We start from the raw sequence: 25,560 nt of genomic DNA, 5'->3' as shown, positions 1-25,560 counted from the left end.
GACTAAAATAAACAATGACAGCAATATAGTCCACGATGAGCAGCGCTAAAATCAACCTGCGTAGCTGTCCCTCCATTGTGACATTAGAAAGTGTCACATTGTTGCAAACATCCGGATCTGTTTTCCTCCAAACGTAGCAGCTACCAACAACATAGGACATTTTGCATTTTGTTTTCTACAGTTACTTTCCACTACTGGGGATTGTAACTGCAAAGAACTTAGAGTGATACTCTTTGGTAACTGGGGATAGCTACCAGGGAAAACAAAAGCGCTGTCCTCTTCCTGTTTTGGTGGAGCATTGGTTGATGCACTTCCTTTGTGCTGCAAACTGAGCCTTAATTTTCTTGAGAGATCAGGGTTGGCAGACAGAGTTGCATAGTGCAAGCAAGGGTTATAGAGAACTAGTCAACAATGAGTTACAACAAAAAAACTTGACCATTTCCACTTTAAACATGGTCAATCGATCCATCTTTTTATGAAATAAGACTAGTACAGCTTTAAGGTTTGACTTTGGCCACATGCAAAACCATCCAGTATTCAAATACACGTTCTCTCACCCATACAAGCACAAAAATGCACCAACAAACACACACTTTAACATCTAGCTATCCCCTCAAAACTGATCAAAGCTGTTGGCTGTTTGATCTTGCAACAGAGCTGTTTCAGCATCACTGACTAATGTTGATGTGGCAAGAACAACACTAAGAAACTTGAACTGTGTTACTTAGTGACAAAATCTTCAATCCACACCTGCAGCATTTACATTTCAGAGCTGAAAACATGCTTGCTTATATCATTTAATAAGATCTTTTCTTTTTTTCCAACTGGGATTTCTCTTCAACGTTTTTAATCTGCAGCATCATCGTCGATGTCCTCGTCTCGGTACGCTGGGACAAACTGTGCTCTCGCTCTCTCTATCTTTGTGAAACATTTCTCTCTGTATGGAGGCAGAGTTGAACCACCTGCCGCCATGGCAACCAAATCCCTCTTGATGTTGTGCAGAGCAGCAGAGGTCTCCAAGATACCGGACCCCACGAGGAATCCATCCCAGATGCTTTACAGCCTCTCCTCCCTCTACAGTACATGTGTTTCTAAATGAATGCGGCTACAGATTGTTACTTCCGCTCTTTGCTCCGACGTCCTCTCAACTTCTCCGCTGGTCTCACAGGCAATAAGATCCCACCACGTTTTATCCCCAACCCTCCCTTTTGGACTGCGTGACCGTGTCTAAACTGCGATGGTAATCAATTTCACGTCCCAAAGTCAATTCCAGTCACCAAAGATGAGTAGAAATTTAAGAGCTACAGAGTGCGACTCGCCCAGCTCTCATCTGCCTCTTCAGATTTGTGTCAGAGGGTTTTATGTTCTGACAGGATGTCTGCATTAATCTCTGTAAATCATATTAATAAAAGTAAAGAGGCATCGTCAGAGTGTTAAATCTCTACATGGCGAGTGGCCCTTGGCTCTTCATGGATGTCACAAGAGGTCGCGCAGGACCCCAAATGCAAACTAGGTCAAGCTCTGTCGACTCAGTGTGTTTAATAGCAATTAAAGGTGATTAATCACATGGAAGCTTAAGTACAAGAAGATGCGTGGGTGTGTAGAAAATAAGTAGCAGATTGTAGCAGAAAATTAGCAATTTGCCCTCTTGCCACAGGAGGAGAGATAATACAGAGGCAGCAGAGGAGATTTTAACCCAGGCAACCCTGAAAATTTCCCTTTGAGCTCTGCATGCAGGCGGGAAAAGGTTGTCGAAGTGAGGAATTTGAGGAATTCACAAGTAATTTAAAGGTCCAGTGTGTGTAGGATTTAAGGGGATATGTTTTCTTTAGTGTATAATCACCTGAAAATAAAAACTGTTGTGTTTTCGTTGCCTAAAAGTGAACCGTTTATATCTACACAGGGTTTTCATTTATGGAGATTGCCATGGTACACTGCCATGTTTCTACGGTAGCGCCTCCACAACAGGAGTGTTGGGTTAACGCCTTTTTTTAAAAACATGGAACTGCATTATTCAGTGTTTGTACAGTGTTTCAATTATTTGTTTTGGGGAGAAAGAGACCCACGTCCCCCAGAGTCAGTCTGCGACGCCAAGGATCAGCACGCCCGGGGCCCCACCCCTTCCTGCTGCCCGGCACACAATGCACCAAACCTCAACCTCCCCTCGAGGGAGTTCAAGAATCTTGACATCTTGTTCACAAGTGAGGGTAGAATGGAGCGTGAGATGGATTGGGGGTTTGGTGCGACTTCTGCAGTGATGCAAGCGCTGTGCCGGACCATCGTGGTGAAGAGAGAGCAGAGCCAGGAGGCGAAGCTTTCGATTTACTGGTCCTTCTACGTCCTAACGTTCACCTTTGATCATGAGCTCTGGGTAGTGACCAAAAGAATGAGGTCGTGGATACAAGTAGCCGAAATTAGTTCATCCATGCAGTAGCTGGGCTCACCCTTCGAGATAGGGTGAGGAGGGAGCTTGGAGTAGAGCCACTGCTCCTTTGCATCAAAAGGGGTCAGTTGAGGTGGTTTTGGGCATCTGATCAGGATCCTCCTGGGTGCCTCCTGTTAGAGGTGTTCCGGGCATGTCCCACTGGTAGGAGGCCCCGGGGCAGACCCATGCTGGAGGGAGTACAAATCTCATCTTACCTGGGAACACCTTGGGGTCCCCCAGGAGGCACTGGAAAGCGTTGCTGTGTAGAGGGACGTCTGGGGTGCTTTGCTTGGCCTGCTGCCCCCGCGACCCAGCCCTGGATAAGCAGATGAAATGAATGGATGGATAGGAGGAGACCTCTGCGAATGATTCTGCATCTGGATGTTAAGACACTCATTTTTAATGTGCTTTATTCATTCCTTTTTCCAAGTTTAAATCACCGGGTCCATTTGTTTTGGAGCGGAGGAGACCTCGGGGGATAATTGAGCTCACAGTAAAATCCTCCCGGATGTTTGAATCAGAGATAAGGTGAGCACACATTAAATTATCTGAGAAAATAGGCGAGCACACTTTAGCAGGTGCTGGGCTAGCGGCCTGTCTGCAGTGTGCCAAACAGCATAGGAGAGACACTGATTTTTTAAGGTGAAGCTGCTTTATTCAGTGTTTGTACCATTTTTAATCCCTGTGTCCTATGTTTCGGAGAGGAGGAGACCTCTACAGATAAGTCAGCTCCTGGTAAAAACCTCCTGAACTGTAAAGACTGAAGGAATTTTAACCGGGAGAAGTTTCAGCCGGGTGCAATCAGCAATCCTCGCCTATAGATGTCACTAAATCCCCCTACATCTTACACACTGCTCCTTTAAGGAATTCTTCCACCGAACACATGTGCTTCCCTTTAATGTCACTGTGTGTCTGATCCTAAGCCTCCTGACACAAGCAGACGGCCTGCATTCCCTGACAGAAAGCTAACACAGACGGATGCTCTGCAAGCCCTCATCCAAGATGCCCCAAAAAGCAGGCTAATGAGGACAGACAGAGCAGGTACTGGGACGAGTATTAAAAGACTCGTCTCAATCACGAGGTCGATGTTGTCAGCAGCAGTTGATTCGTGTCTGGATGAACGACCTTAGCTCTGCCTCAGCTCAGCGGGAGCCGGCAAGGAAAAGCCTTGAAGAGTCAGACACAGGCGGCGGGATTCCCGTCCTCCTCTGCTGCTTTAACTCCTGTCTGCTAATAGTAATGAGGCTGGCTGTCACTCTGGATCCATTGTATCCTCAGCCGGCCCTGCTGTGTGGCTGCTCAACGCTCAGGACATCCACACAAAGACCAGCATGAAACTGTCCCACACAGATGATTAATGGATCTTCATTAATTAAATGTGTCATGCATAACTAAGTCCAGATGCAAAATACAGTGTGACGGCTTTACCATAAATAGCTCCATGGCAACTATGAGTGTGAACAAATGTGTATCAGCTTCTTCAGCAACGTGAATATTTGGAGTTACGGTTCAGCTGCTGATTTATCCAAAAAAAATTGCAGTTACTGAGATTAGAAGTTGCCGACCAAAGTGATTCAGCTCATGTCAGATGTCCCCCAATTAACTACAACACCTAGTTGTCGTCTGGTCACGGGCTGCCACCACAGGCTCTTGCAGCTTTAATCGAAACAAAGAAGCGTGCAGCATCAATACTTTAATTGACCTGTTGTCAGTGACACAGATCTAATAAGCTGAATGTACAGCAGAGCAGCACATTTAGCAACCGGCTGGTGAACACAGTGAAGCATTTAGTAGCTAAAGAGTCAGATATTTACTAGACCAGAGCGATAAGGGGAGTTAATTATGGACTGCGTGGTATGTGTCAGTGTTGTGTTTACAGCTTGTCCCAAAGCGGCCAATAAATATATTAATACTGATTTAATATGCAGTATTTAAAACATGATATCAGTGAGCCTTCTTGATTGTTACAAATTACATTTTTTTAACTCATCTAGAAAAAATAGATAATAGAAAAATAGACATAAACCACTATAATATCAATATGTAGAGTCACATACACCTCTATGATGAGAAATGTAACGATATCTCTTTTCTATCACCTACACTGGCTAACTGTCGGCAAATGTCAGATATGCTTGTCCTGATTAATGACCAAAATATTATTCTGGGCTCTTTTTTGTGGCGTTTTTACCTTATTTGCAGAGGACAGTGTAGAAATTGAGGAGAGAGGGGTATGAAATGTCAACCCATTTTCATTACCCGGTCGTCAAATACCGACGCTTTTCCATGCCCCCTCTGCGTCTGATAGTGTCTCACAGGGTACTCTTTAGCGTCTCTGTGTGACGCACAATAAATATTGTTAGGTTAAGGCAACGCTACATGGTTAGGTTTCCAAAACACATCATGTTTTGGGTGAAAATGAGTATGTTGTTATGTAAAGTAATGTATGCGTGTAAAGTAACGTAACATAATGGTATGTAAAACTACATAACGTAATGTTAAAACAACACTGACTTTTAGTTTCACACAGGACGTAGGTAGACAAGTTAGGTAACATTATGTCTAAATAACATTGTCTTTTGGGTTAACGTGGGTCGTAGGTACGTGCTGTTAAGTTACATAATGTTATGTTAAAACAACAGTAACTTGGTATCACACAGGACACAAACTGTGGTCTCCTGGGTGAAAATCCAGTTTCGTTTGACTTGTCTACCTCCCCTACTTCCTGCCTTATATGGACTTTCTCGCTCTGTATCCTATGTTGCTCTCAGTATTGTTGACGATGGGTTTACAGTGCTCGACAGTGCGAGCGTTTCACTCGCATTTAAGACTAAAAATAGGTGTGTGTGAACTGTAAAAAATATTTAGGGGCGCATAAAAAAATCAGCCGAAGCAGCCTATATTTTTGTCAATAAAAAATTATGATAATCTAACCGCAAATGTTGGAGGAACTCCAGCCGCCTTCCCTCTTCCCTCTTCCCCGTGTGACACAGTTATGGGCGGTTTTCCAAGCCACTGTCGGCACAATGAATATAAGTCCCACTGTCAGCAGCTTGGAAATAAGTCAAAGTGTGGAGGAAGTGGCAGACCTCTGGGGAAGCCTGCTCCGTTCTCCCCGCAGTTAGGGACCGTTCGCCACGGTACCACTGCTGGGCAGGGTGGAAATAAATCCTGCAGAGTTTCAGAGGACCTGGAGAATGTTTTAGGATAGTAATAACATTATATAAGATAATCATATTGCAAAGATAATATATATGAGATAATAACATTAAAGACAAAATTAAATTGCAATACTTTTACCTTTCTGTACATTTTGTATACAAATTCATTAAATAATTTTGCTTGTAAATGTCTATTTGCGTCACGTTTATTACGGAAAACACATTATTTGATCAATTTACATTGTGCCCCTAAAGTTCTTTGTGCGCTCCTTACTTTTTCAACTTAGGAGCACATGTGCTCCTTGGGAAAAAAGTTAGCGTCAAGCCCTGGTTTACCTTGGAGTTAGTTGAAAGCCTAGTGTGTCTAAAGGCTGCCTTTGGCATCAATATTACACGCAGAGGGACTTGCCAAAGCATCAGTATTTGAGTACCTGGGAATGGGAATGTGTTGGAAATGCAACAAAGCTCTCAAGGTCAGAATCAAACCTGTTACATTGCGTTTATATGGCGTGCACTATAACCACTCGGCTATCAAGGTGCTCCAGGATTCTGCAGTGCTTTGACTTGACTGTGGGATATTTTGTTGGTTTAAATTCTAGTTTAATGTTGTTGGTTTTTGTTTGTATTCTCAGTTTAACAGAATTGGATTTCTACCATTTATTTGTTAAAAATGTTGTGACGAAATAAGCATGTTAACATACTGATATTGTCTCTAAATTGATACATTATGATATAGATATTTGGCCATATCACCCAACCATACTATACTGTAGTATAGTATGGTTGGGTGATATGGCCAACCATACTGTAGCAAGTCATAAAAACGTCCTGAGTGTCCTCCTGGGCCCTATAGTATTTACGACGAGTCAGTTAGCGGACTGTGCCAACGTGGACAAAATCGTTAAGTAGAGGTCGTCTTTACTGGAAGTGATTCTGTACAGATTAAAGGCACGTTTGCTCGATTGCTCATGCCAGCAGACTGTGATTTACTAATATGGGGGATGAGTCAGAGGACAAAGGCGGGACAGAGGTCTATAAAGAATGAATTTCACAGTTGCGGGGGGGGGCTTGGATGTCTCAAAGCCGTTAAGTTGACGCTGCTCCATTACAGGCGGTGATATTTACCTCTCAAGCTGCCATGTAAAGAGATTAGCTGTGTAAATGTTAATGAAAGAGGGAGATAAAGAACAGGAAAATGAGAGCAACAGAATGACCCAGAATGCCCGCAGACAGGAAGTGAATCAGAGACTGAGCAGGAAAGAGAGTGATGTTGAATGTCTTATCGAGTTTGACGAGAAACAGAATATTTCATGTCCAGCCTGGGTCATCTTGTCATCTCGGGTCCACACAGAAAACTTTGGCGCATGCACGAAAGGTATTTTTGTTTTGTCATATTTTTTATGTAACTTCTCGGTGGGAGCACGGACCGGCTGAATATTTCAACTGGCCCCAGGCGTGGAACTGGAGAGAGATAAATGCCTCAAAACTCCAATGTGCCAGTTTTCCTTTGTGGCACGACTGTGAAATAAAGACATGAAGGTTTTTTTTCTGTACCTAAATGAGTCTAAACCAAAAAAAGAGCTGTCAGTTTTTTAGGAGGATTTCAAAACAGAATAATTTATTATGCTTCGTCACATCTGGCTGCCCTAACACAGTCAGCCCACATTTAATGAGGACATCAGTTAGTTGCGTAAGAAAGTGAGCTCAACCTGAAAACTGCACAGTGGATGATCAGGCCAGGTTAAAACCTGCAGTGAACCCATTTCCATCATCGCTATAATTATCATCAGCATAATCATCATCAGTGACATTGTTTTGATTTTGGTGATAAGGTGACAAACTTTGAGGAGGAAGTGATGTAATGATCCTCAGTCTGTTATTTGAGTGTTGTGACTTAAAGACAATAAAGACTTTACAGAGCAGAAATCTGATTAGATGAACAGAAAGAGACGATCTGATTGGCTGGAGTTAGACGTGTGGTAGACCAGCGGTAGACCAGCAACTCCAGTGTCTTAAAAATATTTTCTTTCTCGATGGAGTCTGGTGGCTATGAGAAAGCATCTTCAGTTCCCTGTTGGAAAGTCCTCTCTGACAGCAAGGTAAAGCGATGAAAATATTTTATATATAGCATATAATTAAACTGATATTGACTTTTTTTAGGCAGGCTTCTTTCTGGGTGTCTAAAAACAAACTGATTGGGACAGTGTTTGCTCAGCAGTGTTTCATTTTTAATGTATGTAACGCTGGAGTTTACCACCCGGAAAAGCATTGCTCCTATCAAATTTGTCCTCAGCTCACCCTTTTAAATTAGACTGCAGGTTACCATAGTAACAATTCTGACACTGACACAGTACCATACAGGAAGCTCATCAACCATGGTAATTTAAAACACCTATGTGGGTGTACAGGGATTTTAAAACAGAAACTTGTTTGTTTAGGGACGGATGGACAAACAAATAGATTTATATCTTAATCATACATGACACAGAGATGAAAGAGGATTTTCTAGCGAAGCTGCATCAACAGAGGTTCAGAAGAGAAGATGAGGTTAGATGAGATTATAGACAGTGGGCAAGGTGCAGATCTCAAATGTTAAATCCTAGAAGTAGCAGAAACATGCTTTAAAATAAAATCTGGGGAGAATTTAATCTCTTCATTAGACAGCCGATTGCAGAGGTGAGGTCCTTGGCCAGGTGCAAAATGTTGCTCTTACCAGGTCACCTCAGGCACCCCATAATGGTACTTTTTATGATATAGTGCTCACCTATCAACAAATGTGCTTTAGTAAAAGAAGAGACCATCAGACATCAATGTGTTTTCATCCCAACTTGCTTCTCAGTGGACTTTCATGTCTTAATATGACGTGCTAAGTAAACATCTGCGTCTGTTGTTGACAAATGACTCCCAACAAGACAAAACCTTTTTAGAACGTTGCAGAGAACAGTTGCAGTGGTGTGAACTGGCCGGTCTGAGCTCGACTCAAGCTGGTTGATGGTGTCACCTGCAAGTCGTAAAGAACGTAAAGCACGTCACCTGCTTCAACAGCCAATCGGCTTGTGGTGAAGACGGTGGTCAAGTCAAAATGAACACAGATGGCATGTTTGCTTGCTGCAGCAGGTGCTCCGTCCCCGCCGAGCCGTCTGTTTCCATCCTCACGGTGTTGGACAGTGGGTCGCTGCTGCTGCTCGCTGTATGTGCTTATGCCTCCCCAAACACACATTCTCACTGACTAACTAGTTGTTCATATTTTAAGAAGCTACAAATTATATTCAGCCACAAAATAAGCCTGAAAAGCTGCAAATCAGAACAGAAATACACAGAGTTGTTGCATAGAGATGATACGCTGTCTCATTTAGTTGCATTGGTGTGAACCAGCAGGTTTTTAGAACTTTGCAGAAGAGTGCATTGCAAGTAGTTGCCTGTTTCAACCTATCTTGTTGCGATCTTTGGTCTGAACTGGGCTGTAGATGCAGAGTCTTTTTCAAAATATACTAACAACGTAGGTAAAACACCTTGTTTTCATTTCCTTGTGTAACAGAAGCATGTGGTTACATTTAGGCAATTTAGTTGAAAGTCTGGGGTTTGTTGAATCCATCCACCTCTTGTCCCGCTCCCCGCCCTATAGGGACTTACAGCTCTTTATATGAGGTAGTTGCCGGTAGCATTACAACCTGACACTGCCCACCAGCGTATCGTATTCCTGTGAAAGGTGCCTTTTGGCGAGTTGAGAATGAGAATGAGTTACCTGACAGGACCTTCCTCTACCCCAACCCCAACCTTTTTTCTCTCTGTATTTGATTGGTCCTTTCTGACACATTCAAACTAGATCAGCATGTATATGTGATTTGATCATGTGCAGAGGACGCCGCCCTCACGAGATAAATCCAGCGCTGACAAGAATAGATCACTTCTGCCCCATTTCCTGCTGTGCTGTCCCAGGTGTCCGTCAAATAAGGACTCTGTTTCTCACATGCAGAAACTGTGGCAACTTTTTTTTTCTAATCTGAGTTTCATGGCCTTTTTTTATGTGTGGATAGTTAACGACTTCTTCTGCATTATTGATGACGGCAGATATAAGCGATGAATAATGCACCAGCCACTTAGGTTCTGCTTGCGGAAGATGGGTTGCATATGGGATCTTGTTAAACACGGAGGAGTATCACAATCTGGCCAACTCTTAACTCTTCCAGCGTGCTGGAAGATGTAAGAGCTTAATTTTTAACAACAGAAAGGTTCCCAAGACGGTAAATATCATCAAGTCGCCTGCTTAATATTTCAAACTGTATTCTCTGAGGGCTGCGGCAGTGCATGTAAACAACTGCAACCTTTCATGTTGTAGTCTCTGGTTACTGATAACTGTAGGGGGAATCACAATCAGCAATCAAGCTGTGCGAAATTGCATTAATTTGCACTGTCTTTCATTGTAGGTTTTCAGTTTAAGTTGTTTATTTGGTGTTTTCTTTCACCAGTAGTTGACCTCACCCTTTGTTTATGCTTTTTTTACAGTGTGTTACCAAATGACTGTATTACACACAGGATTAAATGAGGCTAAAGAGACTGTTTAAAGAAAACACTTCACCCTGAATCTCTGAGAACGAGCAGGGCACTTAAAAATGTCTCTGGGAGGCAACACAGCTTTTTGAAAGTAGGTTACGGAAACTCAAAATATATCTTTACCGTGGAAACATTTTTATGGATATATGTGTATTTTAATTAGCTTGAAGAGTAATGCTCTCCTCTGCTATGGCTTTAGAGCTTAGCACTGACATTACACCTACCTCCTCCTTTACTTGCACTTCCCACTTCCTAGTGGGGGCTTTAATCCAAATTGGCTCTGACGCCTCTCTGACATCCGCGCTTTCCTGTGACAGATTGGCTAGTTCGCTCGGCCGCTGAGAGAAAATGAAACACGCCGAATGGCCCCGGAGCCACTTGTGAATTATTCATGCCATGCACGTGTTCCCACTCTGCTTAATTACGGAGATGATTAGTGCTCCAAAATAGCGGGGACATCCTAAACCCCCCCACCACCTTAACAAATCCTCTGTAGCTTATTGCAAACATTCCAACATCCTCTTCTCTACACTAATGTTGCATGATGCTTTTATTTCAACTGTCCCTGAACAATCTTGAAGTTGTGTTGCACTGATGTGAGTGGAGGACTGTTGAGCATGAACTCAAACTCCTATTGTTCTTATCAATCATTCTAGAGATGATCGAAATGTCTGTATGTTGCCCACAATTGATTGTTTAGTAGAGTTTGGATGGTGGTACCTATTTTTTAACCATAAAACATAACAGCAGTTGTTTGTTACAACGGTAGCTAACATTAGCTTTTTACATTGGGCGATTGTATTTAAGCTTCAAAAATTGTAAAAGGGGTGTTTATTTATGGAGATTATCTTGCTGAACAAAACTTGTATGTATCATAAACATTTGTTTGCCACAGAGCTTATTTTCCACACTTTGTTGTTGTTGTTGTTGTTGTTGTTGTTGCAAATGTTAGCATGCCCAGCTAACTAGTTCACCAACTACAGCATAACCAAGCAAAGCAAAGAGCGATATTAAAGAGTTTGGAGGGTCTTGTGTTTTTGGTCTGACCAAATCTTAAAACACAAGGGCAAACGTATAAATGGAAATGGATGAAACAATGTGTTTGTCTGCTGTAATGTAAGCTGCAGTTGTTAGCATGTCCGGCTAACTAGCTTACTATCTACAGCACTTAGCAGTAGGAGCTGTAGCTGAGTGATTATATACATATAAAGAGTTTTGAGGGTGATATTTTTTGTTGTTAGTGTTACCAAGTACAAAACTAAAAGAGCAAGATTTTAAAGAATGGATTAAACAACGTGTTTGTCTGCTAGAATGGCAGCTGCAATACTTAGCATGTGTGGCTAACTAGCATATAGCCTACAGCAGTTGTAGTAGGGGCTGTAGCCTAGTAAGAGAGATAATGTACATATTACAAGTTTGGAGGGTGGTATTTTTTGTTTTCAGTGCTACCAAAGAGCAAAACTGGACTAAATAATGTGTTTTTCTTCAATAACGGAAGCTGCAATCATTAGCATGTCCAGCTGACTAGCTTAATAGCCTACCTAAGGCAGTTGTAGAGCGGCTGTAGCCTAAGAGTGATAATGTACATATTATGAGTATGGAGGGTGGTCTTTTTTGTTTTTGGTGCTACCAAATACAAAAACAAAAGCGCAAAATGATAAGGAATGGATTAAATAATCTGTTTTTCTGCTGTAATGGAAGCTGCAGTTGTTAGCAAGTCCAGCTAACTAGCTGCTAGGCAGTTGCAGAGCAGCTAGCTGGATAAAAGCGATAATGTACATATTATGAGTTTGGAGAGTGGTGTTTTTGTTTTGTTTTTAGTGTTATTAAAAGCAAAAACAAATGTGCAAAAGTATAGGGAATGGATTAAACAATGTGTTTTCTGCTATAATGTAAGCTGCTCTTGTTAACAGGGCAGCTAACTAGCATTCTACCTACAGTAGCCTATAGCGTTACTACTAAAGCAAAGAAGCACATCAGTGGCTCACAACAATATTTTGTGGGGGCACCAGTTACACCAAAAAATATTTTTGCTCATAGAAGTACAGTATTCTAATACTGCAGCAAACTAGCTCTACTAAAGCTGATCCTTACTTATGTGTCCTTTGCATGGATCATCAGGTGAAAATGCGTACTTTTCACCTGGGAAATGATTTCGTATTGTTTTTTTTAGCATGATATTATGTAGGTATGTAGCTGCCATGTGCATATTTTTACAGGGTTCTTATTTTAAAGTAAATATGATGAAATAAACAGAAAAAAACCAAATGGTTGTAGAGTGAGTTTTCAGTTAACTAAACCATCAGTTCAGAAATTGCTAGTTTAGTGTCATATTGTCATTTCTAGTCAACACAATCAATCGTCAGCATAGATCTTTGTTTGAAATTAAGGGCTCAGTGGTAATTTTGAGTGTTAAATTTGCCATTGTTATCACTGTAAACTGTATGTGTTACGTGAGAAAAGAAAGTTTGCCAGAAACTACACTTCTCAAACTGTCACACTTGGATGTCAGACCCATAGTGCTCTTCCACCCATTTGCTGCTAAAGTCTGTCCATATGTGACCCGCCGACCATGACACTGTTGTCTTTACCGGGCAGGAAGTAGCCGTGAGCTGTGCTGAAATAAAACAGTGTCTGCTTTCATGGCACGTTTTGACCTGGTTTTGAGGACTGAGCTCTGCAGGCTCTCGAACAGACACTGCGGAAAAACGCCTCCAGACAATCAAGTGCTTTTCATTTCATCTGCTCTGTCACTGAACGCACGCTGACTGTTAACTGGGCGAGTCGAAGACAGGAGCTCCCTCAACGTCCATCACTGTATCACAGAGGAAAATGAGAAAGCTGAAAGAGAAAATGAACTCCAATTTAGGAGAAGCTGAAAGGGCAGGTGTGGGTGACCCGGCTGATGTGTAATGAAACCACCAGAGTCTGAGGGAACGTTTTGGATGGCAGGATCTTAAAAACGATAAAGTCAAATGGAGCTTGATATCAAAGACTCAGAAATAGTCTCATCTCAGAAAATGAGGCTGATCTGGAGGGATCCCAACACATCAGGAGCCAAGGATAGGAATGGTGTGCTTCTGTTTTTACTATTTTTGATGTTAATGTGCTCGTTTATTCTCTGCCAAACCAAGACATGTCCTCTATTCACACCTTTATCCTTTCTGGTAAAAGAAAAGTACCTTAAAGGAATACAGATGTTTGCCTTCTTACTGAGAGCGAGAACAAAACACACTTAAACAAATGTGATATAACGTGTTAATTAAAAAGATTTAGAGACCAAGTGGATTTTTTTTGTATTTGGACAGAACCAGGTTAGCTGTTCCCAGTCTTCATGCTAAACCATTGCTTCTGGCTGTAAACTTTAAAGTTAATAGCCAAATATGCAAGTGGTATTGATAAGGCTGTGACAGTATGGCAGTGAGGCTGTTAACTGCCAATGCCCCCCTCTGCTGCCTCCCAAAAATTATGGCCTGAGTGTTTTATTAGACTTTATAATACCTCTGCCCTATGCACAGAACACTATGCACATATGCATCATGAATGTTAATGTATAATTCCCTGCTTTTATCAGAGAAGTGTATATAATAACCTGCAGACTGGATTCTGACTCATATGTCAGCAGGCCAATCACATACTCATTGGCAGGTCTGCATTATAGGGCTGATGTATGAAATGTCTGTGTCATCACTGCACTGCATTTTTATAAACTACAATAATCTGGTCACGTCCTTTGCCAACATCCAGGTGCAGTCTCACTCCCTCCTCTTCTCCTTATATTTTCCTTTTCATACTCATCCAACTGAAGTAACATCCAGTTACCACAATTACTAACAGCAGAACGTTACCAGCGGAAACACTGTCCGTTTTTGTGATGTCAGTAGAGGAGATTGTGATGTTCATTATACCGTCAGTAATGAGTTAAATGACCACAGTTTTGCGGTGATATGGCTATCGTCACAGCCCTAAGTGGTACTGATCATCTCGTTTGTCACCTTGAGTGACACCTTGAGTTTGCATGTTCTCCCCGTGTCAGTGTGGGTTTTCTCCAGGTGCTCCAGCTTCCTCCCACAGTCCAAAGACATGCAGGTTAATTGGTGACTCTAAATTGTCCGTAGCTGTGAATGTGTCTCTATGTGTCAGCCCTGTGATAGTCTGGTGACCTGTCCAGGGTGTACCCTGCCTCTCACCCAATGTCAGCTGGGATAGGCTCCACCCACCCTGTGACCCCCATCAGGATAAGCAGCTATGGAAAATGAATGAATAAATGAGATTTGGTAATGTACTCTCTTACATATTGTTGTTCCCAGAAGTCAAAAAATGAGCTTCTGTGCTCAAAATTCGGTAATCAGTTAATCAATTAACCCATTTAGTGAGTCTAATTGCAAAATATTTCCTGTTTTCCTCTTGGGAAATCTGAGAATTTGCTGCACTTTGCTGTTTTATCTCATTTTGAATACCTTTTTAGTAAAACTAACCAACTATTGTCAGACAAAATAAGCACAAAAAAACATCACTTGTGGCTGTGGGAACTCGTAAAAGACATTTGTAATCATTTCTTTGATTATTTGATTATTTGATCATTAACTGCAGTTCTAAAATCCATCTCCTTAAAGGCCTCTAAAGTCTGTCTATACAGCATTTTGAGATATTTTTGATTCAAACTAACTAACTAACTAACATGGGAGAAAACATACAGTTCATGTATTTTCTTTCATGCAGGTCTCTTGAAATGTTGAAATATGAGTCCCAAGTTAACAAAGAGGAAGTTACTTGAAGTCCTCCACAATCGGGAAAGTTTACATTTCAGTCTTTGCTCAGCTGTTACCGGCTCAGACTGTCCCTTGGTGCAGTAGACTCATGTTAGCGGCAGCTGTCATGGTTTCCCAAACGCTGAGGTCAAAGGTCAGCTGCTGGCCCCCACAGATGGATTCCCATTCGACCGGCTAACGTCAGATGCCAGGATCTGCGTTGACACAGAGTTGTTTTCACAGTCTTTTTCACTGTATCAGCTACTTTCAGGTTTTATTGCTCTCTTCCGGAGCTGAAGTGATTTTTTTTCTTTTAGCTCAATAAAGCCCAATACCTTCTTTTCCTCCCAGAAGACAATACGCTCCCCAAGCTGATGGTTGCTCACTCAACCAAACGAGGTTCCCACAGGGTCAGGCCGCGTCCTCTCGCTCTGTCACCTCCTTGTTCACACAGCCTCGCTTCACATACATGAACACCATGTCTTTTTTCTATCCAAACAGGAGCATTTGTGTGTCATCGCACACATCCAAAGAACTGGTATTTCCCGTCACGTGCACAGAGCTCCGCTGTGACTGGGGACTATAATCCAATTATAAAACCATGCAACAGTCAAGTGCTTTATTGTACATAAATCATCTTAGTTTTAGTTGTAAATGTCATTTTGTCTGTGAGAATAAAGCTGACAGTTCTTTTTTTTCTCTGGGGTGAAAACTTTGACTCCTCAAAATGTCAGTTTCTCAGCAGTGGTGAAAAGCAGCTTTGTTTGTAAATTGAACATTTTGAGTTCATCCGAAGCTTCAGAACTGACAAGTTTAGAGTTAGCAGATTTTCACAGCATGACAGCTGTGTGTAGGTTGTTTATATGTCTAATACTTTGAACTGGACAGACCGCAGTGGCCTGAAAATCTGCAGCCAAAATAACTTTAGCTGCTTGGAATGTCATGCTGTGCAGCCTCCATGTGTCTTTCCTGTTGGTTGATTTATTTAGGGATGACTTTGAGAGTTGAAATGAAACTACAAACATCTCCACTTGCAAAGGATGGAAGGAAGAGAAGGAACCTGATACAATCTTGGGTGTAAATCTACATACAGTATGTTTGTAACTTTGGAGTAAAGGGCTGCAACTAACGATTATGTTTTGGATCAGTCGGTTAGTTTGATCTAAAATATGACATAAAATGGTAAAACATTTTGATCGTTGTTTCCCAAAGCCCAAGATGACATCCTTAAATGTCTGTGTCAGTCATAACTCAAATATATTCAGTTTACTGTCACAGAGCAGTAAAGACACTAGAAAATATTCAAATGTAAGAAGCTGGAAACTTTGACTTTTATCTTAAAAAACTTATTTGATTAATCAATTAACCGTTGCAGCTCTATTTGAATAAGATACAACTGCTGATAAATAATTTTGCTACACACTAAAAAATACTGGGGGAATTTTAACCCAATTCGAGTCAAACATGAAACCCATTGCTTTCGGTCAAAATAACCCAGTACCCTTGGGTATAAAACCACTGGGTCACCAATTATACCCAAATCACTAGATTATTTTGACCCAGTTTAAGTGTAATGTGTTTTATATCCACTGGGTTATTCAGCCATACCAAGATGTGGTTATATTGACCCAGTAACTGTGTCACATTTACATTACTGTTGGCTCATTATCAAACCAAAAAGGGTGGTTACTCTTACTGTAGGGCTGCAGTGATTGTTGTCATGAGGGATTCATTTGTAGATTATTTTCTTGATGGATTGACTGATTGATTGATTGCTCTAAAAAATGCCTACTTTAATTTTCTAAACAGTTTTTTCAAGCCGACTGTCCAGGCCCCAGACTTATTTAGTTTACCATTACACAAGCCAAAGAAAAGCAGTAAATCATCACAATTCAAATGCTGGAACTTCAGAATCTTTGACATTTTTGCTCGAGAAGAACCACTAAAATTGCTTTTCAAAATAGTAGCTAATCAATTAAATTCAAATCACTTTTATGGTATACTATGCAGGATGTTTGGCTCCTGTTTGTGAAAGTAAAAGCCAACCCCAGATTCACTCTGGTTTGGTGCTTCGCCTCGTTATATTTGCGTTTTTCGATGCTGTGTCTCTCAAATGTCTGCAGCTTACAGTCTGACACCTGGTCACTACCTTTTTATAAAGCCCTGACCTCACCTGAGTGAACACAGAGAATAGGAATGAAATGAGAAAGAACAGACAGAGGGCAGAGTCTCTGCAGAAAAATACAATGCCACACACTTTCAGTGGGTCATAAGTGATGAGAGGGGTTACTTCTGTATGAGTCTGAACATAGTTTTTTAGGGAAACTGTGCATAGCATACCTTTAAGGTTTCATATGATTAAATAGATTGACTGAATTGTCTCAAAAATAGGATTAGATTTTATTGTAGGCAAAGCATTTGTATATGCCCCTTGATAAAATAAGGAAAATATTATTTAAGATGTAACATACTTTTACAAAAAGAAAAGGATGAAAAAGGGGGATTTTTTGGATTCATCTTCAGGAGACAGCAGAACAGTTAACTCATAGATATGTGCTTATTACGTTGAAAAGCCATTATTCTAATTCTTTTGGTGTTTGGAATATGACACTTCCTCTTGGCTGTATTTTTGCATATCTGTACGTCACATAGCTGACTGTAACATTCTTGCCAGTTTGCATCCTGCAGGAGGCGTCCGCACAAAACATCCCTGCATGAGTGAATCCTTAAATTGGAGTTATGTCCTCCTGATAATTTTTTTGTGTTCTGGTCCTGAAGATTCAGCACCTATCTATATACAGTATATATTTATTAAAAAATGGAGTGTTGATTTACTGCTAATTGAATGCAGCACAGACCCATATATCTGCAGTACTGCTGCTGCATCTCTAATGTCCTCTCTCTGCGCTCTCCACAGGGTCAGCTGTCTCAGGCTCTCAACGGCCTGTCAGACCGAGCCACCGAGGCCAAAGAGTTCCTGGTCCAGCTGAGAAACATGGTGCAGCACATCCAGGTAATTTAATGCAGACAAGCACATGCAGACAACTGCTGCTTCACCCACTGCATCCTCCATCCTGGGAGCAATGCACTGACTTGTCTTGGCAGTTTGTTACCCATCTCTCATCCCCCGCTGTGATCCCAGACTGTCCACCACAGAAACAAAAAGGCTTATCGAATTATTTCACTGTCGACATTTTGTAATCCCTGGCTTGGAGTACGGTCGTTGTCCAGGCACGATGTTGCATATGACAGGTGCAAAATGACACTATTTCAGAGTAAGACATCAAAGCTCACACACAGCAACACTCCAAATCTGATTTCACGAATCACTTTAGTGGAAACCTTAGATGCTAAACGATCAAGTCAATGCAGAAGCACCAAAAACTGCAGTTCCTCTGATGGCCACTTGAAGCGAGTTAATCACTGTAGACCCTCATTTTAATAATGAGGCCCACATTCACAGTAGAACATGTTTATAGCCTGGTACAAAAAACAGTTTTGGTCTCTGTAGTTTATTTACCCGTTCATGACGACTGCACAGAGGGAATTTAGAGGGGCTGCTGGTCTACCACTGCCTTGATCAGTGTGGGTGCTTTCACACCTGTCCTGTTTGGTTCGGCTCAATCGAACTCAAGTTCGTTTGCCCCCTCAGTGCGGTTCATTTGGGCAGGTGTGAACACAGCAATCACACTCAGGTGCGCACCAAAACAACCAGACCTTCACCTTCTTGAAGAGGTGGTCTCAGTCCGGTTACAAACAAACTCTGGTGCGGTTCGTTTGTGGTGAGAACGTGTTCCGACCTCGATCTGAACCAACTGCAGTCACATGACACATTGTTTGGGTTAAACATGAGCATGTTACAGTCCTGGAGGATTATTAATGTGCACCTCCTCCTGTACTGCCTTAATATGCACATTCAGCACATCCAATGCATCAAAACATTGTTTTCTAGTTGGAGCCGCGCCTCGTTTTCAAACTGTGTGGTTTGACTAAAATGAACAATGACAGCAATATAGTCCACGATGAGCAGCGCTAAAATCAACCTGCGTAGTTGTCCCTCCATTGTGACATTAGAAAGTGTCACATTGCTCTTGCAAGTGTACTCTTCTTCAACGTTTGGTTTACTTCCTGGATTTTTCCCACATGGAAATTCTGACCAATCAAGAGCAGCTGTCTCACGCAAGACATTCGATGTGGTCTGCTTGTAAATGCTGCCGTGAGAACACAACTCAACTCTAGACAATTATACAGTTGTGTAATTAAATTAGTCCCTGATTCAGACCAAAGCAAGACAACTCTAGGTCTGCCTAACACCAAAGTAGGTATTGTTGTACAATCTATGGTTTACTCTCACTTTTCAATCTTTCGTCCTCTATTTTATGTGCGTGCCATTATTTTCAACACATCAAACGTTCAGTTAGAGCCAGTTAAGTAATGGATGTTTTTGCATTTAGCATGATGCACTCTTAAAATATATTTATGATGCCATGCTCTATATGTGGACACAGGCTGTCAGGATGTAAAGAACACTAAAATATATAAAGGCAGTGACATTCAGTGAGAGTGATGAATCACCATAGCAACAGCAGAGCATCTCTCTTCTACAGTTTTCAGTTGAGAATATTGATTTGAATGGAAATGTCCCTCCTTTTACATCCAGTGGCATCACACACACAGTACTTAGCGTAAGTACAATTTATTGACCAGGAATAGATTTAGATGCTGTGTGTGGAGACAAAGCTGTGGTCATCTTCAGAGGCTGACGAGAGGAGGAAGGTGTGATTACATGCCCTCATCGATTATCGTCACAGTCAGATGAAGCTCTGGGGAGACCCGTCAAGGTGGCAGATGCAGGATGGGAGAGGAAGGAAGTGAAGGAGGGGGAGGAGGAGTAGAACTTTAGAGTGTGTGAAAACAAACTCTACCAGGCATATTTGTTGGTACATTAGTCAGTGATTGCGTGATGCTGACGCTTCATGGTGATTTTATCCACCCACCTCGTATGATGGTGAGTTACTGGAGATGTGCGAATGAGGATGCATTTTTTAAATAAGTTTTCTCGAAGGAAGCTTTACGAGTATTTTAAAATGTATCGTATCTGTCATTTTCAACATTGCTTTTACTTTTATATACTGCATGTTTTGAATTAGAAGTTCCTTTATGTTTTCAGTCTTTTGGACGCTTTATTCTTTTCATCCTTCGTCTGTTGTGCTGCAGGAGAACGGAGTGGAGTTTGAGGCCTGTTTGGTGGCGCAGTGCGACGCCCTCATCGACGCCCTGAACCGACGCAAGGCCCAGCTGCTGGCTCGAGTCAACAAAGAGCACGAACACAAACTGAAGGTGAGTAAGCATGACGAGATAAAAAGCTTTTCAGAAATATATGAAGCGGTAGGTGCAAGAGTTCAAGTGCAAGAAACAGCATTTTGTCTCAAAATCTAACCAAGAAGGTCAGAAATAAGCAGGAGTGTAATGTGAATGTGGCTCTTTTTGCATTAAACGTCACCTGTTTGAGAAATGTAAAAACAATCTGCAACAACAACAGGCTCGACAAAAATAAATGCAACAATATTTGTGATGAATTTTGGTATTTCAGGCGTTGTTTTTAATGTCTGGAAGTTGACGTAGTGGCAACTCGTGGCATTCTGATCAGTAGGAGACTCACTTGTATAATGGAAGCAATTGCTGCCTGGAATGAGGAGAAATGAATCTGAATATTATTGGTATGGCTGTGATGTCAAATATATGAAACAACCTACAAATGCACATTTTTTAGATTTAACGTAAGCAGTTAAACTCGATTCTAGAGATTTCAGAGACACAAAGAGCCACATTTGTCTTTACACTGTCTGCAACACGTTGAACGGGGGACATAACTGAGAGATGGAGTCAACAGGAGGAGGAGGAGGGGGAGGAGGAGGGCGAGGGAGAGATACATTTGTGCTGTACAGCATCCAATTTCACGCTTGGACACTCTGTAGAATCAAGGTTTCACACGTGTAGGTGGTTTGAGAAACACAGCCTGTGCATGGCAACATGTGAGCGCGCTCATACACTGACACATATTTTTTTTCTCTCCTTTCTTAATATATGAAATATAAGGCATGTACAAAGATTAGCATTTCGCGGGAGGAGGTTATAAATCACTCGAAAGCTCGCTCATTTACATTCAGCAGAGTGAAGAATGTCTTTGAGGAGGAGCTGATGGGTCGTTTTCAGTACACTTGTCAACCTGCAGCACATATAGGAAAGGAAAGTAACAGCTGCTGCTAATTTGGAACACTTAGAAGCAATGAGTGTCTCAACTGACGACTGTTATAGCTGCTTTTTTTCTCTGTTTTTGAGGTTTATATTTGTCTTTTGAGGAGTTTTGTGTCTGAGTTTGCAAACTGGAAGTGGAGCTCCCCGAAACTTTGCATAGGGGTAGCTAGATGGGGCCAATGAAAATCTTTGGGTCACTCAGGAATTCAGCACATCATTTACATACCTACATATTAATTTGTTTCAATACCCATGCACTCAGTGGTTTAAATTCACATCAGTGTTGAATGGATCAATACCGAGGCTTAGGGCAACACTATCGTTATCTGACTGGCTGTCATCAATGAAGGCAGGTCAGAGACGTGGATGCTGCTCCTCAGGGTGCTCAATTTACGTTAAACTGTAGTGGCTATGGCAAGGGAAGCCAAAGGGGGAGGGGCACGGGCTCGTGCAGTCTTAAATACAGCCGTCGGCCATTACAGCAAGCTTTTAATTGAGAATTGATGCCATGCGCCAAATTTTAAATAACTAAAATAGAAGTATGAACAATAAATAACATAAAATGTCTTGAAAAAGGGCACGACTACTAGTCAGAGGCCAGAAGGGCAAGTGCTTGAGCACCACCTGCAATCTATATGTGCATGTGAGTGAGGAATCACACACTGATATACTTGATGTCTTATTTTACAATTAATACTACTAATTAACAGATGTGCATAAATTTATACTAGTACAGTTAAAATTTTGAGTTCAGTGACAACCTTGTTACAATGTGTTAATTTGTCTGTTTTTTCCACCATTTTAGTTCATTTTTAGTAACTCTTGTCGTATCGGCACTGCTTTTTGCTTCTGCTCCCTGAAAACACTTCCTGTATATTTTGCCAGATATTTTACACGCTGTTGTTTATAAAACTGGGCCCACTGAATGATCCTGACCCGGGGAACCCACTGGTTATCTGGCTGGTACTGGTTGTGAATCGTTAGAATCATGGTTACTGTACTGAGTGTTACTGTAATTTGAAGCATTCTCTGGCACAAGAATTTTCTTAAACAAATAAAGTTCTATTGAATTGAATTGAATTGAATTAAATACGCATGCATTAGGTGATTGATTCTTCAATTTATGTCTTTCCCTTAAAGAGACAAATATACAGCTTTAATTTAAAGGAGCACATACATTGTAAGGAACAAAACATTTACTGGGAAGAAACTTCAGAAGTTTAGGGGAGACTCATGGGTATCCATAGAACACATTTCTTAATTTAGGTATCTTTAGGTGAAAGTTCAAGGGACCCCTTTGAAAATGGTCATGCCAGTTGTTTCCTTGCCAAAATTTACCCTGACTTTAGAGCATTATTCAGCCCCCTTCCTGACAAACTATGCATGGCATCCATTTGTAAGCATCCATGGATGCCAGTGGGGGCCCAGTAATTGAATCAGGGACCACCCCTTGGTCTGTCACTAGGACAGTCATGGAGGACAAAGGACCCACAGTGACACACTGAGCAGTGTCGAGTCTTTCCAGGATTTAACTGCAAATGTACTTCGGTCAGCAAGACTTGTACATCTTGCAGGTTAGAAATTGTTACACTGATTGCCTGCAGTGTTACAAATGTCAAAATTACAGCAGCCTTTCCACTTTTTTTTGCCTGTAGTTGGAACACACTGCGACATGTTTACTGTACAGCTGCATTTCTAAACTGCCACTGTTGCTGCTTTTTTAGCCCACAGGCGACGCAGGTTGAACTGCAGCTGCAGGTCCTAAAACAGCAGCACTGCAGAGTATAAAATGTAAAATCTGTTCTGCTAAAGATTGATTGGCTGTTGAGTGATAGATGGATGTTTAACGTGTGCCGTCGGACACGTTCACACCTCCGAGACGGAGGAATTTTAATGTATCTGAGTGTGGATTTGATCCCTCCTGTCAGCCGACAGATCGGTGCCTCCATGTGGCGTTCGCTGAATCTTAATGCCAGAAAGACACATTTCTCCGTGACAGATGTGATATTCTTTATTCAGTGTAGATGTCTCATGTGAATCTGCGCTGCTCACTCACTCGAGGACACTGCTGCCATCACAGGAGTTTCCCACAGAGTCGGTGATGCAAGAATATCTCACTTTCACATGTTCTGTGTTTCTCATCTGCTCCTGGAGGGCAGCGTGGATCATTTGAGGTAAATACCAGCCGCAGTAAAGTGGGGAGGATCACTAGAGGCATCACTTGTTTTCTGGAGTCTACTTCCAGTAATTGGAGCCCCTCTGACATGGCCAGTCAATGGGATGCTTTCTGCTTCATTAGCATGTGGCTCAGTGGCAGAAGTCATCCTGCAGCCGTAATTAAATGAGACACATTTCTATCCCTGGTGCTCTCCTGGTGTTACTGTAGCCCTTTGTTTATTTTCATCTCAGATCGGATTTATTTATATGAAAAGCAGATTGCTGCATAAAACAAAATGCCAGCTATGCATTTTATATGTGTCCAATTAAGACGCTAATGAAGTGCCCTGATTAATCCTGCTGATTCAGTCACACGCAGCTCTCTTTATGAGGAGAAACCATAAAAACATTAAATCAATTAAAACCGATTGAAACTGCCGCAGCTGACTTGGCATCTCCGACAGAGCTTCCTGCTGCTGCCCTCTGGTCCTGCACGTTGATGCCAAAGCCTAGTCGCCATGGTGACCGGGTTGCGTTGAGCTTGTTGTTTGAGGCTGTAGAAGCAAGAGAAGTAGTTCTTAATAACATGAGTCAGACTCTTTTCTTTTTCCCCTGCACATCAGGAGGACTGACCCATGTGTTTGTTTAGGGAGACGGCAGAGGCGGAAGGTGGTTTTATGGCGGTTTGTCACACTGTGCAGTTACAAAAGCTCCTTCACTCAGTCTCAAACATCCATACAGTTCTGTTTTTGATTTACAGCCAGTGCAAACGACCAGAAACCTTTTCTGGGGACCCTGATACTAAATCTCTCTTTATATTCTAACTTAACTTTATATTTTGGGTGGAAAAACAATCAAAATGAAATGTTTTTAGCCTTAAAAACATCAGAATCAGCCTTAACAGTTGTGTAACAGTTGACACTCACTGTGCTTAGCTGACATATGTTGATGTATCATTATGATAATTGAGTCCTTTGACGAGGTGTGCACCTATTCTGGGACCAACAGCAGACAGAGTTAGCTTCTATCTTATAAATGTAGTGGAGCAATTTTCCCTCAGGGGTTAGTAAAGACCAAAAACCAAGCTTCAAGGCAGTGAATATTAGAGTCACATTCATCAGGTGGACACAAACCTGACTCCAAACAAATAAAAACTACTCTGGAACTTCTGGATGTGGTCTAGCTGACAATTTGACAGTTCTAGTTTCTTTGCAAAGTAAAAGTTTGGCACACCCACACAAGTGTCACTGGATCAGACCTCTGGTCAGTTGAACAGTTTTCTGAAAATAAAGTCAAATCAGATCAAATCAAAAACTGAAATGTGAAACCAAGTTGTGGTTTTAAACAATGGAGTATTATTCCTTGGCCAGGCTGAGTGACTCCGTTGGTTGGCTATCAAGGGTTTTGTATGGATTACACAAACAAGCTATAACTTGTTAATTAGTGCTGGTAGGCAGAATTTGTTTCCTTTGGACAAAGCTGTTTCCAGTCTTTACGCTAAGCTAAGCACCAGCACGGAGCTTTAATGTGGAAAATTTATGAAACATGATCAAACCGAGGCCTCTGCTGTCAGTCCTTTTCACTGTATTTCATCTGGGAGATCTGGGCTCACAGAGTCAGCAGTGAACTGATGAGCGATTCTTCCGAGGGCTGATTAGAGCAACACAAAGGGAATCAGAAACTATTCTGCAGAATCTGCCACCGGATGCTTTGTCCTCTGGACACCCAGCCGCGGTTGTTTAATGAGTACAGCTGCACTCAGGCTATTTTGATTTCCACTGTAGTGATTTACTGACCTCCCTGTTGACTCCTTGTCATCTGACTAAAGTGTGTTGCTCCTGGGGATCCCTGCTCTCTCCAAGGTCCCTGTCTTTCAAGCACTCAAACATGGGGAAGAGTTTAGACTGTACAGAGATGATCTCGGGAAACAGAAGCACTGGAGGCAAATATTGAATGATTAATTCTCTTACTGTGAACAACAGTTTTTTATCGCTGCGGTGGGATCTGAGCATGAAATATTAAAACTGCTGCTGAATTCAGCGTTGAGGGATTTTTCATCATTGGGCTTTTTTGTAAAGTACTTGCTTGTAGAGTCAACTCTCTGTTGCTCCTCAGAAAACTTGGCAACAATTTTTATGACTGCAGCTAGCGATAACTTTTTTTTATCATTGATTAATATTTAATCATTTAGTAAGGAAAATGTCAGGAAATAAAAATAGTGTCCATCCCAGTTTCCAAGAGGTAAGATGATGTC

The 25,560-nt window shown here is 41.7% G+C and overlaps 1 protein-coding gene across 2 annotated transcripts in view; it reads left to right on the top strand.

Moving 5' to 3' along the window:
- Positions 1 to 25,560, top strand: part of trim9 (tripartite motif containing 9) — a 58,658-nt gene that overhangs the window by 3,830 nt on the left and 29,268 nt on the right. For both annotated transcript variants that reach the window (XM_049595677.1, XM_049595676.1), the window contains exons 2-3: positions 17,809 to 17,904; positions 20,109 to 20,231. In XM_049595677.1, the coding sequence (XP_049451634.1) occupies positions 17,809 to 17,904; positions 20,109 to 20,231 (219 nt within the window). The remainder of the gene's footprint in view (positions 1 to 17,808; positions 17,905 to 20,108; positions 20,232 to 25,560) is intronic.

Source organism: Epinephelus fuscoguttatus, linkage group LG14 (assembly GCF_011397635.1).
Source record: "Epinephelus fuscoguttatus linkage group LG14, E.fuscoguttatus.final_Chr_v1".
NCBI lineage: Eukaryota > Metazoa > Chordata > Actinopteri > Perciformes > Serranidae > Epinephelus > Epinephelus fuscoguttatus.
This window is presented reverse-complemented; position numbering and strand designations above follow the sequence as displayed.